The sequence below is a fragment of the Grus americana genome, chromosome 2 (genome assembly GCF_028858705.1).
Source record: "Grus americana isolate bGruAme1 chromosome 2, bGruAme1.mat, whole genome shotgun sequence".
Lineage (NCBI taxonomy): Eukaryota > Metazoa > Chordata > Aves > Gruiformes > Gruidae > Grus > Grus americana.
This window is the reverse complement of record NC_072853.1, coordinates 24,030,488-24,055,750: the sequence shown is the minus strand read 5'-3', so window position 1 is coordinate 24,055,750 and position 25,263 is coordinate 24,030,488. Positions and strand designations below refer to the sequence as shown.

General features: G+C 36.3%; 1 protein-coding gene across 6 annotated transcripts in view; it reads left to right on the top strand.

Annotated features, from left to right (window-relative positions):
- The window catches only part of VPS13B (vacuolar protein sorting 13 homolog B), a 485,973-nt gene that overhangs the window by 339,728 nt on the left and 120,982 nt on the right, over nucleotides 1-25,263 (top strand). For all 6 annotated transcript variants that reach the window (XM_054815083.1, XM_054815086.1, XM_054815082.1 and 3 more), the window contains one exon: nucleotides 22,276-22,978. In XM_054815083.1, the coding sequence (XP_054671058.1) occupies nucleotides 22,276-22,978 (703 nt within the window). The remainder of the gene's footprint in view (nucleotides 1-22,275; nucleotides 22,979-25,263) is intronic.

The following is a 25,263-nucleotide window of genomic DNA, read 5'->3' as shown; positions in this document are numbered from 1 at the left end:
ACTCTCTTCCAAATATTTGACTAGATCAGATCCTGCAGATTTCTGAGCAACTATAAACATCATTAATCTTAGTTAGGAAGCTTGATTCCACTGGAAGTCCTTGGTAAATAGAAGGATTAAATAATTGTCTCCTGCTTCAAAAATAAAATGCATTGTGGTTCTCTGTTTTATGCTTTGGTTACATAAATATAGACAGTCATCAAAGTAACAACCCCTTGTTTAAACTTTAAAGGTGTGATTTCCAAATGGACTATATTTGGTAGTTTATAGGGCAGTATTGTAAAGATTAGTGTAGACAAAAATAATAAAGAAGTGATGATTTATGGGTCAATCTTTTTTTTTTTTTTTAAGTTTTTTAATATTCCGTAAAGAGTTTCATGCCAGGTCTCTAGTGCTGTGTTTTTACTTATTATAAGCCCTAGCTTTATACTCTTTTATAAATTCATCTTTGATGTACAGTAGACCTATTGTACTGACTTCTTCATAAAGTATAGTCTATTATTGCAAAGAATATTGCTTTGATCTGCTTGACAGGTTTAAAGTATGGACGCATATGTGGTGTTTGATAAATTACCTGAGGGGCAAAGAATGTTGCTGCCTTTTCATAATTATTCACTTTTTTAGAATTAGTATATGCCAAATTCTTACGAGAAGAAGATATAATACCTGCACATGGAGAACAGAAACAGAAGTGCTAAGAAAAGAAATACAAATATCAGAGTGAAGTGCAGTTAATGTCCTGATTTTGTTCAGTGATGCACCTAAGATTATAGGTGTAATGTTAATAAAAGGACCATATTTCCTCATTCTTAAAAGTATTTTTAATATTCTGGTAAAGGTCTTTCCAATATAAATGATAACTAGTTTGCTGATCAGTGATAGAACAGGTGAGTTCTCAAGGAGTTTATTTCTCAGTCTGGCAAATCCATTTCCTGGTGTCCCGTCACTTACCACCTGGGAATTTTTGGCAGGAGAACATCTATTTGTCACACTAGCATTTAGGAGTGGAAAACACAAGAACTCCTCTTTGAAAAAGAAATTAAATGCAAACCAACACTCATCTTGGTCTGCTGCTGTCCATGCAGGCATGCATGGATAACATACCATCCGGCAAGTCAGTCAATCTTAGTCCTCCATAAGCTTCAGAGTAAGGCTAGACTTTTGGAAAAATATTAATTTCTAAACAAATAATAATTTTGCTTAAATTTACCCTAAAGAATATTCCTGCCTAATAACTATCCATATTGGAGAGAGTTATGAATACAAAGTGCAGTTATTTTGTGTCTTCCATGAAGAACTTAACTTAAAAGGTGCTTTCAAATGCTTGCATTTTCTTCACAAAATCTTTGTGAGGATTATGGCTCCAGGAGAGAACTCAGTTCCACTAGTGAACACAAGATGCTTGCTTTTGAAATTCAAGGCAAGTTAAACATCTGAAATATTTTCCAGAGGATGTCATCTGAAGCTTTCACCCATTTTCTCTCTCCTGCTGATGTATTTCTCCCTATCCCCTCCATCCCTATTTGTCAGGTTACATAGTCTTGTTTATTTTCTGTTAGCCCAAATGCATGCTTCAGTAGGCTACCAGTCCATACCTATCCCATACAATCTGAAATTCCGATAGGTAGCTAATATTCTAATAAAAAATAGCATAAGCTATTTCTTGAAAGAATCATAGCCAAATTCTTCATCTTTTCCATCCATCATTCTTTTCTTATTCACAAGTTTGTAACTGCAGTGATGAATGCAGCACTCAACAATCAGTTGTTGCAAATATGGAAATATTTGCTCACAGTAGAAGTAAAAACAAAAAAAATTGTCCCTGTTTTGGATCCCTCTCAGGCCTCCCCTGCCACTTTCTGGCATTCTGGTATTTCTGCCTCAGCAGTGAGCAAAGCTTCCAAAATTCTTCAATGTACTTGCTGTTATTGAATCTATGTGTTGCTAGCTGTTCGTAGATCCTGCGCAAATTCGATGCTTAAAAAATTATTTCTTCCCCCAAAACACATGAAAACACACGAAAAAAATCTTCTTGTTAAAGTTGAGGAGAAACTCTGTTTAACAATTGAGCTGGTGAAGGATGGACTCAGATGTACTGCTAAAATGATCACACAAAGAATGACCTGGGACTGAAGTGTCTGGTTGGAATTTTTATTCGCAACTGATATATATTTCAAGCATAATTTGTAGTCAGAGCCAATAGCCAGTGGACACAAGCTGTCATTCACCTGGGGGCAGTGTTGAGCAAAAAGGGGGGAACCTGGAGTGGGCAGATCTGTGTTTTGTTTCAGAAATTCAAGGCACATCCTGCTCGCTAATGTCTTCTGCTTTTGAAATACCTGCTTCTAGGTCTTTCACTTTTGAGCACCCCGTCTAGGCTACCCAAGCACTGGCTTCAGCAGTATTCGTCAGCCTGCCAGATGATATTTTGCTTCTAGACCTGGCTCTTGGCCAGTCACTTTGAGTAAACCCCACCAGCAGATGTGACACGTTCCATAAGGCTAACCCCTGTGTTCTGATAAATTGCAAAGACATCCCACCAGCTCCCTGAATAAATGATATTAATACTGGGGGGAGGAGGAGAAGCAAAAGTTGTTTCAACTTTGGCATTTTGTTCTTTTACCACAAAAATTACTTCTTGGAGTCTAACTAATGTAAAGATTGGATATTTCATAGTGAGCGGAATGTTACTTGTAATCATCCCAATAATGGGAAAGGCTGGGGGAAAGCTCCTGTCTGCTCAGATACCCAAACAAAATCAGCAAATGCTTCAGTAATAGGCAACACAGCTAATTAATTATTACCTGAGAGGTCTCCAAAAGGGACAAGGCATAGAAAACTCATCTATAGCAGCTGATTCCTTTCTAGCCTGGTTGAATCAGACTGTACTGATTTGTCACATTAGAGACATGGCAGTAATATCTGCAGAAGATAAGTCATTCTTTATCACTGCAGATTAGGCTTAAGAAAGCATTTCTGATAAGTTATAATACCCTGTAATATGCTGGCTCGGGAAGTCTGGAATAGTCTTCTTCAGAAGTATTTCTCTGTGCTTGCTTTATTTATACTTTTTCCCTAAGCATCCACTTCTGGCTGCTGTCAGAGAACAGGAGTTTAGAAGGACCTTTGGTCTGACCCAGTAGGACCATTCTTATGTTTGTTCTCTTGTAGTTTGTTTCTGTTTATGGCAATCTCATCAACCTTCTGTTGCTGCTATAAATTCACTGTAAGATAAAGAATATGATCAGCAGGAGGTATGTACAAAAGTGCTATTACAACTGTATCACACATAAAATTTGAAGGAATGATAGCTAATGGAGTTTATAACAGTCTGTCTTGCCTATGGTACTTTAACAGAGCAAGCTCTCGAGTGAAGAGCAATTCAATTAAACTTTAGTCAAGGTTATCAATGTATTACTTCTGTGGAGAATGAAAAAATATCAAATAGTACCATATTTTTTGTTGAAAACAAGCATAACTTTGCTTTCCATTTGTGTTTTGTTTAAAAATAATAACAATAAGAAAACTGGTAAAACAAGTTCCAGATAATACTACTTAAGAAGCCAGACAGCCAAAGTGTGAAGTGGCAGATGCACATGTTGCACAGATGTTGTGCTGACTGGTTAGTATCCTTATGGAAAGCTTGTGTAATTGGAAGTATTTTTAGTTTGTTGAAACTTTGAGAAGTTGGCATCCTCATTTACAAGTTTCTTTTGAAGAAGCTGTTTATCTTTTGTCTTTTGATTCCTGAAGTCTAAGGTAATCGGTGTTAGAGAGCCAAGACAGTCTTGGTTTCTAGATTTTATATAGATCAGACGAATTTAGGTATGTCTTGATATCCAAAAGTGTGTTGGCACATAAAAAAGGTAATGTTGTGTGAAGAGGGTTTAAAGACTTTTTTTCATTATGCATTTGAAATTTGTTGCAATGACTAGAAGCAGAGCAAACTTATTGTATGGTAATAGTACTATCCCAGAAACAATAAGTATTGAAATGTGAACCAATAAAATATTTCTTGGCTAATTTTGTCTTTCTTGTAGTTTGCACAATTACTGATCAGATCTTGAATATCTGCTCAGTTTTGCCCCATGTTTTTAGAGCTTCAAATTTTCATTTCAGGGAATAGAGATCACGCAGCATGTAGTACCATATCTTTGATATCCTAGGCTATGAGATGCTTTCGTGTGGGTTAGCACTACAGTAGTTGGAGAATCACAAAATTATTGCAGCTCGATAATATGTTTAATTTATTAATAAAATTGTTAGCAACGATCTATTTACCTGGGACGTGTGGGCTGCATTTTTTGCATGAATAATCAGTAACCGTAGCTTCCTTTTTTTTTTTTTCTGTTTTCATGATTGTACGTTTAAAAGCATGAGGTATTATAAAACTTCTAATTAGGTTGCAAAGTGTAAAGTTTAAGAAAACAGCCTTAAGAAACAAGATAAAGTAACAAAATTTTGATTGTTTAGATTTGAAGCAGTTTGACAGAGGTTCTTAAGCAGCTTGACAAGGGTTAGCTTAAAATGAGGCTTGGTTATTCTCCCTGTGTTTATTTTATGGCTTTGGAAATAACAGAGTACTGCCAGAGAAATGTTTTCTCAGATGAGAAGGATTGCAGAAAGTTGTAGTTCCTAAGCACACACCACAACTAGATCTGCAAAGTAGCTCTAATTTGTGTCACCAGCATTAAGAGATGTTTTGTGCTTCCATTCCAGTATAGTGAGACCACTTCTGTGTGCTTTAAATCCAGGCTGTGCCTTGTACACACCACATGAATTTGTAAAAGAGAATCACTTCCATAACCTAAAAGCTCAGGAAGTTTTGATAAGGAGTAATGTCCTTAGAATGTGAAAAAGGAAAATGAAGAACTAGGAAACAAAGGCAAATCTGGTTTGCTATAAATATATTCGATCTTTAGCTTCTGTCCTAGAATTACTAGAAAAAAATGATTTTTTGCAAACTGATTCTTTCAACCAAAATGGCTGTATTGAAGAGATCTTCATGCTCAGATTCTGCAAATATAAAATTAAAGTGAAAAAATAGTGTTCATGGTCTCTCTTTGAGCTACAAAGCTAAGAATATTTTTATTTTACAACGAAGTGTCTTTAATAAGCATTCTGACTTATGTAGTTCAGAAAGATCAATAAACATATGAAATAAGATAGATATTAAACTTACAAGGTAAAGAATTCTCAGTATAGTAAAATCAAACTTGAAATTATAGGTTGAAAGTGTATTTCCTTTTTGCTAGGAAGGAATATTCTTTCCTGCTAGTTTTCAATGTCCACAAGCACACAAACTATGTGGAAAGAAGTGGGAAGTTGTATCCCATAGGCCTTTAAACACTGTGCTTGGGACAGGACCAGTCTCTCTGACATTTTACTTGCTGTTTTCTGTGACCACTTTAATTTAAGTGGTAAGATGTTCATGTACATCAAGGTTTCACATACAATATAGCTGGGGAAGAATTTACCCAAAACAATAATCTGCAAAAAAGTTTGTGATTTATAGGCATGCTTCCAAATCTTCCTTGCATGGACACTCCAAAGAATATTGCTTCAACATCAAAAGATATTTTGTATTGTTAATGAAAGGAAAAATACAAGTATTTCATCAGAATACTATGAAGCTTCATGTCAGTAGCATTCAAAGACTTCCTACTTTCTTCAAATGTAATGAAACTACCATGCTGGAACACAGCTAATGGGAAAATCCCTTACAGGGACTGTTCTTATTTTCTGGAAAAAATAAATTATAACAGTGACATGAAAAACTTACAGTAAGAAAGAAAGAAAGAAAAAAATGAAAAATCCCAACAAAGTGTTGATTTTCCTCTCTGTTCACATTAATAGTAATTAATCTCTCAGAGTTTGGGTTTTTTCCTTTTCTCTTTTGGCATTTTTCTAAGTGTTTTAGGGTGGAGCCTCATGGGATAGAACAACTTTTACCTGAGTTTTAAGTGCAAGTTAGGGTTCAGTCCATTTATTTTTATTTTCCTTAGCCTACAGTACTTCTATCTGAACCAGACCTTCTTGTCTCTGCTCTATGAATTGCATTTCCTTTGCCTCATACTAGCCTTAGTGGAATAGTCTAAATGACATAAATGTTCTGTCCAATCTCTTTATTACATACTCTGCCTAGATATATTTTGAACATAACTTGTGAATATTGTTTTTATTATCAGTAACTTAAATGCTATTGTACTTTCTTATCAAAATAAAATGCTGTTAATAACTAAGTGATATGCAAAGTTAATTTAAAACTTCGCCATTTCAGATCATTTAATGTATTAAGAAAAATATCTGAAATAGTCATTACAGAGATAGTAAAAATATTCTTATGAAATAGGTCCAAAATTCAAACTGTTCTTTAAACTACGGAATGCATGCAAGAAACCATAGTGATTCATTTTGAAAAAAAGGATTAGAAAACCAGAAACTGTGTAAGAATTATTATAGTTATGCCATAAATAACAAATATAGTTGGTTGCTGAAATCAGTAAAGACAACACGGTGGCTCAAACTCACCCTAAACAGAAGTGTGAGAGAACACGTGCTTGGACTTTCTCACACTGTAGACACTGAATGTGTCATAGTGATGATTTGCTTAATCGTCTGATGAGGAAACGAAAGTTTGAGTGTTAGGTCACACAATGTATGACTGAGGGTTCTGCGTTCTTTGATCTTGACTAATCTTCTCCTTTGAGTCATCTAACGCTTGTATACAGTGGAGTTTGATGCTGTGGCAGCATTACCTTTAGACAGCACTGCTTACAGTTTCTTTCCTGTATGGAACATCACCTGCTTGGTCGTGCGGAAAACTTGATTTTTGACAGTGATTATAAACACATGGATTCTGTAATTCTCTTCATTTTAAAGTGAAATAACATGGTTTTTCTTAAAGGGAAAGCTGAGGAATAAAAGGAGAAAGAATAGTCGAAGCCAATAAAGAGTTAATTGAAGTTGTAGTCAGTGGGAAGTGAGCAATTTTGATTTTGAACTTCCCTGGGTTTTTTTGCGGGAAGGATCCTCACTTTTTTCTGGCACTCCCTCATGACAAATTGTCTTTTTCATGCATTTTAACCTATTTTTAAAGGTAAATAAAGCTAATATGATCACTCTGTATGTCAGTCTTCCTCAAATAATATGTAATATTGTATTCTCAACCAAATTAAAAAGCAACATTGAGAGGTCTCAATGTTAATTAATTTTTTTATCTGTTTTGGGAAAATCAGGAAATGGATGGTGAGAAACGGAAGCAGGTGTTACCACTAAAGGAAAGCCGTTGATAGCTGGCAGTAGACACTGTTTGGCCACTTGTGTGGCTTGTATGGACTGGGTGGTCAACTAGGGATAAATATGCTGCTTAATTTCGTACTGATTTTATTTAGGCCAGAATGATCCTTTAGTACTACTCTGTCTCTTAAGCACTGAGGCGTAATTTTTCAGAGTATACTGCTGTTAATTGTATTAGCTGCCTTTCTACTTTTTCAATTTTTCTGGCCAGCTGTAGTCTGTTTTCAGATTCAGGTAATGCTGCACCATCTGAGACTGCCTAATAGAATGATACATACTGTAATTCATGCCAGAGATTTTGGTAGGAAACAAATATGGGTATTTTCTCAAAAACTCATTTGCCTGTTCTAGCAGAAATTCAAGAGTTTTTCATACTGATTGAATAATGACAAGAATACTTGTATGAATAAATTTTCTTCTTATCACTAGTGAATTTAAACATAACAGAGAATGGCCTTCTGTGTATATAAAATCAAATGGATGCAAAGATGTTTAAGGGGTTCAGGTTATTTTATTGGATGGAGTTAAGTAGTGTTTACTGTTTCCTCTCAAATGGATTTGCGTGACTTTGAACTGCAATAGTATCCTTGGGCCATTAACAACCAGTTGTATGCTGAGCAGGATTAGCTATAGCCATATTATAGTTTAATAATTTTTATAATGTTTTGAACTAAAAAAAAAATCAAATTTATAATAAGAATTCTTTGTTCAATAGACCTTAGTAAAAGAATGGCATATGAATCAATCTCATCTAAATCTGAAATCCTATGTTGTTCAGCACCTTTGTAAGATGGTGAATGTTTAATTGTAAGATGACATACGTTTCCTATTTCTGTTTAAAGACCCGAAGTCTTGAAACGTGAAAGGAAGCTGTATGAGTTAATTTGATGTCTGTATGTTTTTTTTCCAAATACATAATAACATGAAGACTTGTGTAAAAAGTTAACACTTTTGAGACATACGTGTGCATAGAATTGATGGACAAAATCTGCACCATGTATAACTTCATTTTCTTAATATAGGTTGTTCCACAGATTAATCTTACCCACCTAGGTAGTAAGTAGCCTTACTAGATTTAATCCTTTAAATTGCATGAGAGTTCTTTTATGACAAGAAAGATTCTAATAAAATTAACCCCGAATATCTTGATGTCTAACAAATGCTTTCTTTCCCTTGAGCTAGAAAAATTACTGCCCTCTTAGCTTTGTTCCTTGCAGTTGCCTGTAGTTCGATATCTTGCGCAATAAGTCAAAATCAATCTTGGTTTGCTAAAGCCTAATAGCGTGCAATACAGTAGAATCTTATTTCATATTCTAGGTGGGACACTATTCTAGCAATGCTGAAATTGTACCTCATACGGTACACAGACCAAAGAGAAACTAATCTTGAAAATCTGTAAATAAAGGTCTTGCTGTATAAAGAGAGTTTGTGACTCTGGTGAATCTGAAACAGCTTTTCATTTCAATTGAGAAAAACTTATGAGGACTCCTCCCTATCTTGGGAAGGCAAAAAAGTGTTTCACCATCTTTGTAAAAAGTAGATGTGTTTTTTGCATTGGATTCTTGCTTTGCAATTTCCACTGAGCCAAGTTGTCTTCATTTCTTTGACATGTTGACATGTAAGTAGTTCAGATGAAGACAAATAGACTATTTGTATTATTTTGGACAAATAGACTATATATTATTTTGGTTTGTCTGGTGGTCTGGACATTATTTTGGTTTCTGTGGAGTCTGGCTTTTAATGCAGTACTTAAAATTTGTGGAATAGCTAAATCTTTCGAAATACAAATGACATTAAGGGTCTTCTAATAATTTTTACCATTGAGCTATTCTATTCATACAGTTTTAAACATAAACTTGTAGCTTGATAGTGTCAGAGAGAGTGCCAAAATTGTAACTTCTTGAGAATGCCAATAAAAACCCTTAGCCGGAATAGCTGAATAATACTTGCATCATTTTCCTGGTAGTTTTACCAGTACTTGGATTCCCACATAGCCACTTGTCGGATGTTTTCCTGAAAATAAAGTGATCTTTGGTTAGTTCAAGTACACTATCAAAATAAAGTCCTTGCCAGTATCTTGAGTCATCACCATACCATGTTTCCATTGTTAGGAAGCTTTGTCTCATCATTTGATTTTGTTGCCAGAAACAGCAGGGAGATATATTTTGAAGGGCTGTGCAGTACTTTTTGATACTTGCTATGAGCAAACATTTTCTTTCCAGTAGAAACCTAGATGCAATTCTTGTATTGGGAAAATGGCTGTGATTTTACTAAGACTCTTCAAAGCATAAATCTTTCTTTTGAAAAAAGCAAAAAAGAGGTGAGGGACCAAAGTAAATTCACACTAAAATAGGAAGCCTTAAGAGAAAGGGTCAATTTTACAGACAGCAGGGCAAAACACATGGGGATTTCTCAGAAGGACATACGCATGTATGTGTGCAGGCACAGAGGTTTCACACAGTGAAAACCTCTCATGACAAATGCTTTGAGTTGTGTGTTAACCTGGAATTTGTAGAAATGCACAATTTAGTTTTACACTTCAAATCTAAGCAGCTTTTTTAACATATTTTAAATTGCTTTGGAGCGTTTCGTTCATCCCCCTGCAGTGCTGCACAAGCTGCATCCACAATCACACCATGAAAATTTTGAGATGGATGAATTTAAATGAGGTATTTTGAATGAAAGACTATAGCTTGAACTTTACACCTCAGCTGAGGTTTCCAAAAGCAGATAATAATTCTTTGATATTTATATCCTCACTCTGATCAACTGCATTAATTTCTGGGATTCTGTGGGCTTCTGAGGCTCTCTGAATCCCAATAATTCATTTTTGTTCTATGCCGTGCTTGCAGGGAAGTTCACTTGTCTCAGTGATAATAATTTTGTACTTGACATGAACATTTGAGTGTTGCACTGGACTTCTGTGGAATGGGCCAGAGAATGTAATAGTGCTTCTTCCTGGACACACAGTGCTCAGACCGGAAGGACAATGAAAAGCCTAGCTGTATTTCATGTATTTCCAATATGTTCAATGTATTTTGCCATCTACCATGAAAGCCAATATAGTAAAATTACAGTGAACTACATTTTAGTACAGTTGTCACCCTTTGGTGACAAGGCTCACAAAGTACATGCATAGGTTCTGTGGCTTTGATAAGCATGATAAAATCTGGTACTGTTTGTATTCCCGTTTAGATAGTAGCGGTAGTTGCCACACTTTCGTTGCAGAGTGTTTCTGATGAGGATGGAGGAAATTAAAGACAATACTTGCATTTTTACATTTTTACACTAGCTTTAATCTGATTTACTGGTTACTATATCAAATGGTGAAATCATAGATTATGATTGTGATAAGACACTGATATGAGTCATGCACATGAGACTAATAACATTTACTGAATCAAATTCAGGTTTGCAGCCATTTCCAATTACTCTGAACTTATTTCTGCAGATAATTGGCCACCGGTACCTTTCTAGAGAGAAGACATTGTAAAGTTCTTAGTTTTTGTACATACTATGCAGCTTTGGTGTTTCTGCTATGCTAGTTAATGGGTGTGCTTAATAACCTTGCATATTAGCAATTTTTTTCCTCGGTGCATGTTTGTAGTTAATATTTCCAACTCTTTTCATTTCACTAAGACTGTACCTTCCCTCCAAATTACCTGTGACTCATCGCATGAATCAAGACTAAAAGCTTCATTCTTGACTCCTCCTAAGTAAAGCTTTCCACTCATTTTAACTTTCTCCATCAAAGCACAGGAGTAATAGTGACTTAGTAGAGTATTCTCAGAAATGAACAGTGACAACTATTTCAGATTATTGGAAAGTTGGCTAAAATAGAGAATCCATAAAAGTGAAAATCTGTTAGCTTTACTGACTACAGATCCTGCCTACAGTTTTCATGAAACTCATATTTGTCTGAACAACAGTGAGTTAAGACAGTATTTTAGGAAGTCAGGCATTTTTAGTTCACACAGCTAAATAGGTCTCTGTTTGCATTAGTTCACCTGTGTTCTGGCAGTAATTTGTATGTCTTTTTTGCTTTCCCACTAGAATATGCAGTCGGGACTCCAAAATCTTTTTGATACAGATCAGCCACTTTTGCTGATTCTTTGCCTTCCAAAACTGGGACAGAAGGCAGTAGGGGAGATTCAGAATCACAAATAAATTGTCTTCCAAGCTCTTATTTTTTTCAGTGGGAGATGGGCACCTAATTGATCTACATGCTCTTGAAAATCTCCATGGTTTTCATAAAATTCATTCTATCTGGCAGTAAGGCATTTTCCCCAGATAAATGTTTATTACACATTGAACATCTAGGGGGTTTACCCATTGTGTCTGTTGGATCCTTGGTGTTTGTACAAAGGAATGTCTTGGTCTGGGTTGGCTGCCTCATTGGGTCTTTGTCCAGATTTGTCCATGATAAAGCCCATCATAGCAAATGAATTTGTGGCCCAGCTACCAAAATCATAGAATCATAGAATGGGTTGGAAGAGACCTTAAAGACCATCTAGTTGCAACCCCCCTGCCATGGGCAGGGACACCCTCCACTAGACCAGGTTGCCCAAAGCCCCATCCAACCTGGCCTTGAACACTTCCAGGGAGGGGGCATCCACAACCTCTCTGGGCAACCTGTGCCAGTGCCTCACCACCCTCACAGGAAAGAATTTCTTTCTAACATCTAATCTAAATCTCCCCTCCTTCAGCTTAAACCCATTACCCCTTGTCCTGTCACTCCATGCCCTTGGAAACAGTCCCTCTCCAGCTTTCCTGTAGGCCCTTTCAGGTACTGGAAGGCTGCCCTAAGGTCTCCCTGGAGCCTTCTCTTCTCCAGGCTGAACAAGCCCAACTCTCTCAGCCTGTCTTCATAGGAGAGGTGCTCCAGCCCTCTGATCATCTTTGTGTAATAAAAAGTCAGAAAGTTAGCTTGGCTAAGTGGTGCATCCTGGCTGTTTGAACAAGGCTTCATGTATTTCTCAGCAAGCTGAACCTGAATTCAGTAGCAAGTTTCACAGATTCTTACATGCTGCATTCTGACAGACTGGGAATCTTCCAGTAGGTGCTATAAAATTGAAAGCTGGTTTTAAAAAAAGATAGATTTTTGTACTATATATTTGTATATATGTTTATATGTATGCATACATAATAATGATCATCACTCTAAACAGTTAAAGTTTGTTAGTATTTATGTAGTAATTCAAACAGAACATTGGTCCCTTATGTGGACAGGTTTTTTTGTTCCATTCATTACTTTTATGCTTCTCCCTAACTTCTATTTTGCTGTGGATTAAAGATGTGATTACAAGTAGTTGAGAGCTGTGTCATACCACTGCTTGTACTGCAGGTTTAGTACCTTAAAAAGGCTGTAGAGACAAACAGCAAATGCTGAGATACCTCCTCAAGGATTGTTTTTGATAAAATCTTTTATAGCAGTACCGTAAAGGATGAACATTTCAAATGACATTTGTAAATGTCACATTCTACCACGTGTTAAATAGATAAGGCAGTTCTGTCCATCTTTGGTTTGGGCTGTCTGGAGGTTCCAGAGGATGGACCATCCTGAGCTTGCTTTTCAAAGGTTATTTTTTCAGTACTAAGAATGAGAATCAGCATTTTTAAAATGGTATGCGGAAAGGAATACCTTGCACAGCCCTTATAGCTGAATTAGAAGCTATTTGGAAAGCTATTCCTAGCTTTAAGGCAGCACCTCACAAATATTTTGAAAGTATGGACCACAGACATATTGTTCTTATGCTGTGTGCATTGCCATTTACAACGGTGCGTGTTTTCTACATGACCACTGCAGCAGTTGCATAATTTAAAAAATTATACTTAGATTAACATTTAAGAAAGTATTTTAATAATATTCAACAGGTAGGAAAAAAGCAGCAATTGTTAGTGAAGCAACAGGAACTTCATGGCCCAAAATGGGAAAAGCATTATTTTTATGAAAAAACAGTATATGTAAATAATATTCAGTAATCTTTGCAATCTCGTTGCATCTTTAATATAATATGCCGTAATAATGCCATATAGAAGCATGTAAAGGCCAAAAGTGTTTTTCATTAAGAAGAAAACTTGTCTTTGTATCTTGGCCCTCTAATTGTCTTTAATGTCGTTATCAGCCCACAGTTAGATGGCTCCACTGAAATCTTAGCGCTGCAGTTAGAAGCTTTGAAAGTGGCAGACTGCTGCAGGATGTGTTTCATAAGAATTCTCCGTTGATTTTCCAGTCAAGTATAAAGTCAGATCTCAGCATGGTTTGAGTGCTGGGTGCTTTGAAGCAGCCTCCTAGCACTGAGAGGCGAAGGCAGCTGGAAGACTGCCAGGCTTGATCAGTCAGAAAAGCCTGAAGATGCAGCTCCATGTGTCATCTACTCCTGAAGCGGGCTTACAGAGGTCCTGTTTCTGACCTTTCGTTCCTGCTCCAATACCACAATTCTTTATTTTAATTATTTTTAAATGAGTTCAGAGGCCACAATTTAGGATGCAATTTTGAGGCTCATTAAGCTAATCCAAACTGGGCTGCCATAGTCTGTCCTTTTCCTTCTCCGCTTTGTAGTAGTACAATGAGCCAGTGCAGGAAACAGAACAGGCCAAACAAACAAGTGTGTTTTTCTCAGGGTTATTTTTGTTTGTTTGTTTCTAGAATTATTGTTCCAATGCTTCAGGACCATGAACTGTTTTATACAATCATACAAGGATCAGGAGAAACAAATTCAATCTTGCATAGAATTGCACACCAAGGCTGTGACAAACAACTTGCTAAAAATGGGGATATTTTGTATATTAAGGAGAAGATTGTAGCATTTGATTTTGGGGATAGTTCATTTAACTGTACACTTACTCAGTTAGGAGGCTGCAGGTAGATTCTGTATTATGAAAGTCAAGTACCAAGTTACTTTACTGTGTTACAATAATGACTTTTTTTCATTGTTCACACATTCATTCATCTTATTCTAGAAAATGATGCCTAAATTCACATTCTCAGGCTCTGTTGAATCCTGCCAGGGTATTTGGCATTTGCTTCTGCATCTTTTCGTTTATTTTACAGAACACTGAATATTAGTCAATGGGAGAATATTCTGATTTACTCCAACTGGAGTAAACAGCTTTGTTAAATTTCTCATCTCCGGATATCATAAGATATCATCTGATATTTCCATATTTAATATTATTAAATTATTTAAACTCTTGCATCTAAGAATTGTTCAGGGAATTCTTACTTTAAACACTCATCACATGAGAAAGTTTTTGAACCATGACTGAACGCCTGGTCAAGAAGCATCAATGTGTAGGACCCAGGGATTTTTTGCACCTAAGCCCAGTATTGTGATAGGTGCCACGCAGTAGCTCTGTGGTTTCCCAGGAGTGGTCCGTGGCAACACCACTTAAAATAATCCCACCGCAGGCTGTGACGTGCCGATTCCAATGGCAAACTTGTTTATACAGCCATACCGGGCACCAAATTCGGTAATTGGTCTGTCTCTAGTGTTTGAGGACAAGCTTTCTGTTGTGAAATCACAGCCTTAATGACTTAAAATTCCAAGTCCTTGAACGTGTTTTTTTGTTGTGCTTTTTTCTTTCTCGACGTACTTAGGCGCACCAGTAAATGAGAGCTAATTCAGCCTCCTGAAAGATTCAGCTTGATGAGACAAAGTTGCTTTCTTTAAAATCAGATCAACACTAAACCAACATTTAGTTCAGTATATCTTTCTGCATGAAAACGTGACCCAAAACAGAGACTGGTAAAACTGCAGTCTTCTACTGAAATCTTAACAGTGAAATGTTAAAGAATGTCCTGCAAAATCAAGCTGAAATTTCAACTACTTCTTTTTAAAGTATCCAAGTGGAATATGCAAGCAGACTCCCATGGAAAAATGCTGTTTCTTGGATTTAACAAAAAAAAAAAAGTGCAAAAATGAACAAACCCTCACCTTGTCTAAAGTAAATATCTGTATTTATTTTAATCCTAATTTTTTCATATAAAAGCAAAGATATGAACTTAAAATTCTGAAATTAAATTTGAAAAATAAAACAAAAAAGCTAATACTTTTAGTAAAACTATTAATGAAAAATTGCTGTTGGATGAAGTACTCTGCCAGATTTCAGCCTGGTCTTTTTAAATTTAAAGCATTTCTTTAAAAAAAAAAAAAAATTGAACACAAAAGTTTCTCACTGGGCTTTCATAGGCTAGCAAAATAAACATACTGTTTGTATTAAGATTAAAAAAATAATTCTGTTGGTATTAGAAAGGATTTAGCATTTGCATATACCCCTGTTACAATTGGAACGTTTAGCACAGCTTTGATTTATGAATATTTGGATCAGTGTTTAACAGAATGTAGCCTCTTACTCTACTTTTGAAGAGCTGAAAAACCATTGCACAAAGAAGCTGAGTTTGCTCCTTGCCATCACATCTTTCACATAATTCATGCAGTATTGTGAAAACTACAATTGAATTCCTGTCAGGAATATTTCTGTAGGTCTGGGAGCTCATATACACCATTACACCTCAAATTAGCATAATTTATTTTGCAGCAAATTCTGGTTAAAAAGAAAATGCCTTAGTGGAATAAAATACATTTGACTTTCATATGAAATAAACTATTTCAAACATTTCTGATATTTTTGTTGCCTCATTTTGGCATGACTTAATCGTCCCCTTATTGGAGGACAGCTTTGGATTCGTGTTATACAGAACTCTTTCTGCAGTTGGATTGATACAGGTAGAAGCGAGTCTGTCTAGATTAAATTGTAGGATTTAAAACTTTAAAGAGAAACTTTTATTACACTGGAAGGCATAATTTAGCAGTCCAATATGCTTCTATGTGTGTCTTTTGTTATATTTTCCATGTGAGATTAATATGTCAATTTACAAAATAATTTTGATAATTGTCAGAATTAAAGTCAATCATGTATCTCATATGCAAAACAAAATAAAACTGGTTTAGTTGAAGTGTTCAGTAGAAGAATGCAGCAAACTTTGGTTAACCAAAAAAAAGGTTCTTTACATAACAATGATATGTCAAATAAATTTCTAAACCATTGGAGACTCTTGTTGGAGTAGAACAAAGCCAGAAAGAAACTATGCAGTGTTTTCTTCATAATTCCAGTTTAAGCACAACAGAAAAAAACCTGGAACATATTCCTTTTCTGTAGCTGTTTGTGCGGTAGGCAAGATTTTTATTTCCATGAAAATATTACTACTTTTTAGCAAAAGAACTACAACTAGGTCACATGCCACAGTGATGGAGCAGATGTGATTGGCACTTTGATTCCGTGGTTTCACACTTGTGGCTCTTTCTGTAATTTATGTAATGTGAAGAATGATCTCATGATTGGCTGAAGGGTTTTGATCAGAGTTAAGGAACAGCTATGCAGAAGGCTGGAAATTTTACTTCAATAGTGTCATTATATTACCACAATTAATATGAGAAGCTGGAAAAATTATGCAGATGTAGATGCTTTTGATCTGGAGCAGTTGCACTTCCAAAGGTTATGTTGCTTACAGTTATTCTATTAAAGAATTATCCTGTAAAGCATCAGTAAAAGAAAATAAAACTGATAGAAATGTTTATAGTGAAATTTGCACATGCTTACATTTGTTATTGTTGAAAACTCTTGAGAGATTAAGAAAGTGAAAATATAATGAAAAATTGCTGCCAATTGTTGTAAAACACCTCTCTCTGATTGGGAAAATGTGTTAATTCTTGGTCTAAACTATTAGGTTGTGTGTTTACCTTGATGGTTTTATTGGTTCTCTTTATGGAGTGAAAACTTTGAAGGCATGTCTCTACCATCTCTCAGGAATGGAAAATAAATAAGAGTTACCTGGCTAAGATTGCAGTGACCTCAGATGGGACTGCTTGCCAGTTCTGAAAAGCAAATATATTTATTTACCCTTGATTTCATGATCTATGTCTCTGTGTGTGTTCTACAGGACATGCTATTTCCATGCCCTTTCACTCGATAGATATATGCGTCATATGCCCTGTTGAACTCAAGGGGTTAAGCTAGTGAAGTTACCTATCTCAGCACATGAAAAGGAAGAATTAGCCACAGTTCCCTAGCTACTAGTGTAGCTTTCAGCACCTTTTCTATGGTGTCTAGTATTGATAGGATATATAACTGTGAAAGGACGAGAAAATGCACTGAAGTGATCTAAGAAGTAAACTATCATCTTGACATGTTTTTTCTAGCTATTGAAAACCTTTCCATATTGCAACTCATTCTGACAGTGAAACTGTAGAATTCCTCTGATTTAAGTACCATCTGGTTATGCTCAAAGCTTTAAAGCTATTATCTCAGCATAAAATTTCAGCGTCCTATACTTTTTTCTTCGCCAAACTATCCATTTTTAAGCCACAAATATTTTTCCAGTCCTTTCAGATTTTATCTAAAAGTATATTTTAACAGTATTTAAATAGTTCTTAAACAATAACAATTTATCTTGATAGATGACATGCTGTGTTTTTTCATTTTATTTTAATTAGCCATTGTGGAACCAAATTCCCTTTTGTTTTATTCCTTTGAATACTGTTTAATTATAGTTATCATGCCAAATATCTTAAAGGTTATTTTACCAATACAGTTTCATTTAACATAAGCCATGTGGAATCAATAGGCCTGTTTCCTAAAGTGAATGCTTGGAAAATCTTACATTCATATGTTAAGAGTACACATCCTTTCCTCATTAGTTGGAAAGTACAGGGATTTTGGCACAGGTTCTGTGTGGAAGCATTGTGCAGCTTTTATATGGATTTTGTTTTTAGCCTTTGATGACACTGTTTAGAATAGGAAGTATCTAATAAGTAAAGCATTTTGTCTAATGTGCTGCCAGTATGTTTAATATATGCCTGGAGGTCTGAAACATTATCTTCTCCACTACAGTAATATGCATTTAATTCTCTGAAAGCAGAAGGTCGAACTTTTAAAAGGGACTCAAAGTACATTTTCAACTAAAATAATTTAAAACACATGGGATAGAGGACCAGAGTAATGTACAGTTGGTTTTTATGGTTTAATCATGATCATGTTAATGCACACCAGTAGCTAATTAAAGAAAACTTTTATTGTTCATTTTAAATGGGTTATGTAAAGAGTAAGGGAATTGATATAATACAGCCCAATGATAAAAGGTACCGTTACATTTGCTAACAGCAAGCTGATATTGCTGTTCTTGACATCTTTAAAGTATTGGCCCATTTATTCCATAATAAAGCACAGAATCTTTTTAGAGTTGTTACACTGAGAGTCATTCCCTCTCATATCCTTATCCCGTTAGAGGAATACCTAAATGATTCTCAAGTTTATTCCTAGGCGTATTTGCAGGTTAACTGTGAAACTTGGTTGGAAGGCTCAATGCTTACTGAGCTGAAATTGATGCAAGACATTCCAGTGGTCCTTCTGCACCTTTATTTTGTACCCAGTTGTGTTATATAAAGCTGTCTTGCAAATCATTACTCACTTGTTCCAACCTTTATAATATATGTGGTAAGAGCATACGTAAGTCAAAGTTTCATTGTGGAACCGGGTGGCATGGAAAACCGTAATAGGATATGGTGTCTTTCACCTTTTGGGCACTGGTTCATATTCCATGCTGCTTAGTACGGAGCAGAAGTTACCATCTGACTGCTGTTCGGTGACCTGCGTGAGTTGATTTGGGGTGTCAGTAAAGTTTCTGTAGTCGAATGTCCGCATAACAGGAAACTCAGCAGTTGGGACCAATTAGCACCCTTGCAGTAGTCTTCACAGAGAAACTCTAGTCTGAATAGGGATGGAGGCAGAGTTACTTTCTTACCTTCCTTGAAGTGCTTTACATAGACCAGCACATTTAATAAATACTTAACTGTAAAAAGAGGCAGAAGAAAAGAACTAGGCTTCAAGTCAAATCTATTTAGGTGTGAGAAGAGAAGATCCATTCAGAAACCAGAAGTGCTATGCTTTCTTCCTCCACTCAGTCATACACATGCAATGCTTTTCTCCCTGGGAGATTATCGTTCAGTGGATGACTTGTATTTTCAATCCCTCTAGCCAAGTCAAGCATAACCTGAATGTCAGGTAACTGTAGAAATTTCTCCTGCATAGGGGAGAACAGGAGAATACCATATAGTACTCGTAAGAGTGTCATTCACTACAGAACCATGCTTTCTAAATAGATTTTTCATCAGACTGAGCTGATGGCTATGGAGCAATTAAAAATTGCTGGGTTTAGCAGCATATGCCCTCTACTTCGTTTCAGGCAGCATTTCCATGAAATGATATGGCAAGTTTGTGTCAGACCTCTATCCCTTCTGTCTTCTACTTGCCCTCAATACATGAGTGATAAAACCATCTATACCATTTTTGCAAGTGCCATCAGTGCAGAGTATGGGTGAAGTACTTTATAGTTTACCAGAGAGGCTGAGGTGTAAATAGCCTAACTTTGCTAGGATATCAGGAGGAATCAGGATTTCTTGGCTCACAGTGTAGTAATTCATTAAAATAGTCTCCAGTTATTTTTACAGAGGCTGCATTAAAAGTGGTATCACATTTACAAGTCAGTGATATGAGTCTGCCATAGAAATCAGCCACAAGGAATTTTATTGGTTATTTGAAAAATATGTACATGAGTGAATCTGAAAAGATTGTAACCAGAGCTGGCAAAATCCTTTTCAAAGAAAATCTCAGCTAGTTAATGGTTCTGTTTCAGGATTTCCTCTGTAATACTTTTTTTCTAGCATGTTCATTCCTTTAAAGAAAAGGAGAGGGGGTTGCTTCCTTTGTTCTATAAAGCACAATATAAAGGAACCTTTAAAAAAACTTCTTTTCTGTAACTCCCCCATAACTCAAATTCTGCAGTATACGTAGAATCTATTAATATTGCTGCATAAAGACCAAAGTTTGAAGAAATTCAGTAATTCACTGCCCTTCATTTCTGTAGTTAAGTTGCTGATAAACTTTGTAAGTACTTGTAATTCATGATTATATTTTTCAAGAGGAAGTTAAGGTACGGTGTGCCCTCGTTTATATCTCTCTTTTCAAAGATTGACTACGGTGGAGAAGATAAAAAGAAACTATTGAATTAGGTCCTGGAACGAAGAAATGAAATCAGTGAGTCAACGTGCAGTGGCAGCCAAAAAAACCCCAACAAAATATTGGACATCATCAGGATGGAGATTGAGAACAAGACAGAAGGCATCGTTTTACTGCTATATAAAACCACAGTGATCCCACTTCTTGAATACTGTGTGGAGTACTCAAGAAGTGTGCAGAGGAGTTACAGAAGTAGAGAAGGGAAGCTAAAATGATTAAAGGTCCTGGAGCAGCTGCTTTGTAAGGAGAGACTAAAAAGGCTGGGTTTTCCCTGTCTGGAGAGGAGAAGGCTGAGGAGGGTTATGATCAAGGTTTACAAAGCAGTGATAAAGCTGAATGTGAACCTGAATGTTCAAATTGTGCACTCCAAAAGATCAGGGAAACGCAATGACCCTAGTAGGAGATTGGTTTAAACCAAAGAAAAAAAAATTGGAACTTGCAGCCCCAGAAGGTTGTGGAGGCCAGACGCTATCAGAATATACAACAAGGAAGTCCACAAATTCATGGACAAGAAGTCCAGAAATGGTTACTAAAACCAGGCGTGTACCGCTGGCATCCCAAATAAAATACCTATGGATACGTGGGGAGTAGGAGAGGAAGATGGCAGGGAGCGGCCAGGGTCCACAGTCTCTCTCGACTGAGTCTCCTCCTAGTGCTGTCAGAAACAGCGTACTGGGCTGGGTGGGTCACGAATCTGGTTGAGTTGGGCATTTCTTATGTTCATTCTTGTACAGAGCAAAGCAGAATCACTTCTGGGCAGCACAGGTGGAAGAGTTAGTTATGCTGTGGAAGCTATACAGGGTGAATACATGATGCTAAACTCCATACGAATTAGAGGAGTTAGCCATACATCATCATTATTATTATTGTTGTTGTTGAATTTCTGCAGGAGTTTTTTTCCAAGTATTTTAGCATATGCTCCCCATCGTGTCCTCAAGCTCTTTGTAGGATTTCTACTTGTTTCACAAGCAGTATTGGAAGTGTTTTATTCCTGTAGCACCTCCTTGTCTTGGATATCTCTGTCTCTTGACCTGGTACTATGTGGTTCCTGGACACAGCCTTGCAACTTTTTGTTTCACTCTTGAATTTCCTGTGATAGAAGGAAAGTTCTTTTTATTGTTTATCAGTGGTGTATGTTTTCTTTTTGAAATATTTCTATATACAATGATTTCTCATGTGAAACCCTGTGAATGTCACAGTCAAGACCATCTGTAGCCTTGGTGAGCCTTGGTGAGCTATGAACTCGTACCCCATCACAGAGGCAGTCTTTAGATAGTGCTGACATTTCCTTCGACTTTGGTGTTTTACATAAGGCAACTTTCATTTCCACGCCTTTTAAGAAAAATATTTTTTCTACAGCATAATATTTACACATTTCAGCTTCCAATTTCCATTTAGTCTTTTGTGATTTTGCAGTAGATTAATATTACATTTTATTTCATCTAATCACGGTAAAATATTTTAGTGCCAAAGAGGACTTTTTGACCGTCAGTGCTCAAAACTGGAAAAAAATTCTGACTAGGCTTTTTACTCATATTGTATTATTTCACAGAGATATGGTTTTATATTAAGCCATAAATTTCTTGTAGATTCTTTAGAGTTTAAAGAAAGAGTTTAAATTAAAAAAAAAAAAACAAGTCATTTAAGACTAGAAATCATTACTACTTTTTTTTCCCTTCACATGTTCTTTTGGCACTTCATGTGTTGTGAGTCATCATTTCATTGGAACAGACACCTGCTGTGTTTTCATGAGTGATTACTGTATTAAAGTTAACTTGGCAGATTTTTTTATAATTCTCTCTTTTGACATCATGTTTATATAGGGATTGTTTGCTGCCACTGAAATGGAAATAGTTGGGATATGGATATCATAAGTTAATATAATATTTTCCTTTGCAGATTTCCAAACAAGAGCAGAAAAAAATGGATGTGTCTGATGGAGGAACAGTTGAGACTTCTTCCCGTTATAGCGGGGCACAGGACAGTGGAATTGGCAGCGACAGTGTTAAGATCAGAATCGTTCAGATTGAGCAGCACAGTGGTACCAGCCAGCACCGCATTGCCCGTCCTTCCCGCCAGTCTTCCATTGTGAAGAATCTCAATTTCATTCCTTTTGACATTTTTGTTACAGCAAGTCGAATCTCCTTGATGACTTACTCATGCACTGCCTTACCTAAATCAAAATCAGTACAAGATCAGAAAGATGGTGAGAAAATAAGCAAAAGCTCCTTGAACCTTCCAGAAGCAGGCTCAGGTGGCAGCCATGATGCCAAGAAGCCCAGTCAGCCATGCATTTCCTCTGTCACAGCAGATGATCTTTTGAACAGCAATGTTCCCCTGTCTGCTGGGAGAAAAACAGGTCTTTTGTCCCTGGAAAGTCTGCATGCTTCCACAAGGTCGTCTGCTCGACAAGCTCTGGGGATAACTATTGTTCGGCAGCCTGGTCGCAGGGGAACTGGGGACATAGAGCTACAGCCATTTCTCTACCTCGTTGTATCACAGCCCTCTGTGCTCCTGAGCTGCCACCACAGAAAGCAAAAGGTAGAAATATCCGTGTTCGACGCTGGTCTTAAAGGAGTAGCCTCAGACTACAAGTGTACAGGTAAGAGCGTTTAACTTCACTCCTGATTATAACTGCCAAAATAATTGCACTTCTCAAAGTTACTGGAGCAGTGGAAAACAACTGAGAGACTTCTAGGACATCTTTAAAAATCAAATGGTAAATATACATATTTTTAGGATTATACCCCACAGCTGAATTTAAGCTAGTGTGTAAAATGTTTGAAATTAATTAAGACCTAACCTTTTAGCAACCAGTTCTTCCTGTTCCTTGATATTACTTTCTCATTACCAGATTGCAATAGGGATTGTTGCATTACTGTAACTTCTCAGTGTTTTCTACGGAAGTAAGAGTTGCAAGCCAACCTGATTTCATAAAAAGCATTTTTTATGACTGAATATCACAATATTTTCCTATATTAGACTACTGATAAAATTTAAAGGTAAACATTGTAGAAGCACCTGGTGTTTTGATCATAAACTGTAAGAAAATTGTAGTCATCTTCCAAATTACATCTAATGATGTCATGTATTTTAAGTTTTCATTCAGCAGAGTAATAGGGTTTTGCAAGAATTTCCTTCTGTTAATGAATGGTTTTTTTGATGTGCAAAGCTTATAATAAAATATCAGAATAACTGTTCAGAAGAAAATATTCTGAAATTTTCTTCTTCTGTCTTACCTGTACTGCTGAAGAGAGAAATCAAATTATTGCAATTCATTTGTCTGACAGCCAATACTGGGTGTAAGAATTTAATGAGATACATCATTACAGAGTACTACCCAAAAAAGGTATAAATGAGGATGCAGTGACGTGCTGAACGCACAGCCAGAGAAGTGTGGGTTTTTAAATTGTTCACTGAATGAGACCTGAGAGTTTGTTGCCAGAGTTCATACAGCATACTAGTTGTGAAAAGTAGTATATGGTTTTTGTGCAGCTATACCAAATCTTTGCTGAGTGAGATGGTATCTTGTGAAAGTTGTCATTAAAATAATGTGCTTGTGCAAAAAACTAAAAATTCTATTTTTAATAGATCTTAACTTTTTTCAGAAATCTGAATTATAGTGGAACTTTTAAGAAGGCTTAAACAGTGAAGAAAATTAGACAGCTGGAAAGAAGATACTTAAAATAGGGAGAAGATTGTTCTCTGACATGTTTTCTTTTATCATTCTTCCATTTTCATCTTGCTGTGCTGTTGCTGTCCTGTCCTGAAAGAAACACAGCTGTGTCATGAATTCGATTTACTCCAGATTCCCATGTATATTTGTTGAATGCTATATAAAAGGTGGTCATAGCAATTAATATGAAAAGAATTAACAAATGAATTAACAAAGCAAAGCTTGAAGAAAAGTTGGAGTAGTTGTAAGTTAAAGATCACAACTTCATTAACTTAGTGTTTTGGAAAGATGCGGTAGGACTTCTTCACTTCTCATATCTGAGGCATTCAAGTGTGTCCTTGTACAAGCTGCCGCCACATTACAATAAACTGGGCAAAGTTCTCTGCATTCTGCTCTGACAGGTAACTTCTGAAGTCTTTTACCACCTTCATATGTACAGGAGCAATCCTAGCTAATACAAGCTGTAATAAAGTCTTCCTACAAATTAAAAGTGGATCAGAGAGCACAGAAGCATGGCAAGAAGTTTAAATAATAAAGGTAGTAGGAACATACAGTGTGAGAGCTCCTCGGTCACCAGCAGTTGTTCAGTGAGACGCAAAGACGTCTTCTTGGAGGACCAAAGACTAGCCCTACAAAGGTCTTACCCTTTTTGACTTTTTATCTCCATGTCAGGCAAAGGTAAAAGAGTGTGGAGGCAGAAGGCAGACGTTATGTGAAGGCAGAAGTTCTGGTCTCATCCTGCTGCCTTTGTGGGCAGTAGTAAGTACCTTACTCGACTATCAGACAGAATCCTGTGCTTGCCATCAAAGCATTAGGGCTTTTTTCAAAAGAGTTCGAGAGGTGGGTGCCAAAGTTCTAGTGCCTAAAAACACCATCCTAAATGTATTAATAAGTTAATAAAACTAATCCACACTTCAAGTCACACACTAATTCACACAGCAAAATAGGTAGTATAAAGTTTTTATTGCCTCTTGTTTAGGAAGACCTGCTGTGCTTGTGATTGCATCATTCAGCACTAATGTTGTCATACCACTGTAGTAACATGTTAGTTTGGGAAAATTCTATTTGTCATTTCTAGCATGTATATTTGAAGGGAAAATAGCCATGAACTATATGTTTTTTATATATGTGTGTGTGTTAGTATATACAACTCTATATATTACGTATCATATAATACAGCATCGGGAGCTTTGCATGGCATTTTCTTCCCC